The sequence below is a fragment of the Propithecus coquereli genome, unplaced genomic scaffold, assembly GCF_000956105.1.
Source record: "Propithecus coquereli isolate 6110/MARCELLA unplaced genomic scaffold, Pcoq_1.0 Scaffold571, whole genome shotgun sequence".
In the NCBI taxonomy this organism is placed as follows: domain Eukaryota; kingdom Metazoa; phylum Chordata; class Mammalia; order Primates; family Indriidae; genus Propithecus; species Propithecus coquereli.
In genome coordinates this window covers 961,970-963,327 of record NW_012151630.1, presented here as the reverse complement: position 1 = coordinate 963,327, position 1,358 = coordinate 961,970, and the positions used below count along the sequence as shown (strand labels likewise).

The window sequence follows — 1,358 nt, the reverse complement described above, 5'->3', positions numbered from 1 at the left end:
CAGATTTTCTTACCAAAAATATTGGTTCTCCAAATGGTGAAAAATCAATTGCGTTAACTCTGACGAGTCTCATGCCACGTTGCTGAGGCTTGAAGGACTTGGGAGACGCTCTCAGGTCCTGTCTCGTGCTGTGGCCTACCAGCCCCTGGAGACCACGAGAAAAGCATCACGGTCTCGAAACAACTTGGATGACATCATAGTAAAAGCAAACTGTAAGTTAATTTTAAATAAAGATATTTACCAGATAACTCTAGGAAGAATGAGCAATAGAATGAAATCTGAAGTATTACTCACCACGTCTGTGCCGACAATAAAATGATTAGGATCTGCAGGCAGAAACTTAACATTCAGCATTTGTGTGGTTCCCCAAAACTCACTCTCTTTATGGGAAAGACTGAAAAAAATAAAACAGCAAAAATGAATAGATGGGTTGTTTCGAAACCTTAAGAATGATGATGACACTGAACTCTTGCTCTACGACATCTCGCGGGATGTACGACAGGCCGCATAACCTTTCCTCTGTGATTTTAACCACTGTTTCTGACTTCTTTCCTTCTGTTACTGCTCTCCTGATAGATGTCTTCACATCTATCTTCCTGTTCACTAATTCTTTCTTCAGCTATGTCTACTCTGCTATTTAACCATTTCCTAAGTTTTAAATTTCAGAGAAAACAATTTCACTTCTAAAAATGTCTTCCAGATTGCACAACTGTCTCAAGTTCTTAGTGTGATAATCCTATTTTTTGCACCATGGTGATTGTTTCTTCACGTTCATAGTTTTTGTGATTTTTGTTTGTGAACTCACATTTGGCAGACTGCTTCTTCTGGGAACCCTGGGAGCCCCAGCTTGTAAAAGTGGCCTTTCCCACCCAGAGGTTTTCCCTCTGCTTTAACCACGAACACGACCAGGCCACTGGCCTGGGACTTCGACGGTAACCTCTCAGTTCGTAGGCTCCCACACCCATGTCCAGCTTGGGGTTTCAACCTCTTCCCAGCTCCTCTGCCTTCCCTGGGCTGGGGAGAGGCTTCCGAATTGCTCAATGAAGGGGCGGTGAGCTCCAGAGTCCTGTGCGGGGTCGGGGGTCTCAATTCCAGCCCCCACCTTAGGCAAGCCCAGTGCATACCATCTCCTCTGGGGGCTTAGGCACAACCCAGCAGGCCTGAGACAGGGGGGCCAACGCACAGCCTCTGAGCTCCTACAGCCCCTCACACCATAACAGACTCTTCACACACCTGTCCTCTGAGCTCCTACAGCCCCTGACGCCCTAACAGAGTCTCCACACACCTGTCCTCTGAGCTCCTACAGCCCCTCACACCCTAATAGAGTCTCCACGCACCTGTCCTCTCAGCTCTTACAG

General features: G+C 47.0%; 1 protein-coding gene across 1 annotated transcript in view; it reads right to left on the bottom strand.

Annotated features, from left to right (window-relative positions):
• Positions 1–1,358, bottom strand: part of WDR60 (WD repeat domain 60) — a 75,873-nt gene that overhangs the window by 7,907 nt on the left and 66,608 nt on the right. The window contains exons 22-23 of the mRNA XM_012658104.1: positions 295–394; positions 14–145 (exon numbers count right to left, since the gene is read on the bottom strand). Coding sequence (XP_012513558.1) covers positions 14–145; positions 295–394 — 232 coding nt within the window. The remainder of the gene's footprint in view (positions 1–13; positions 146–294; positions 395–1,358) is intronic.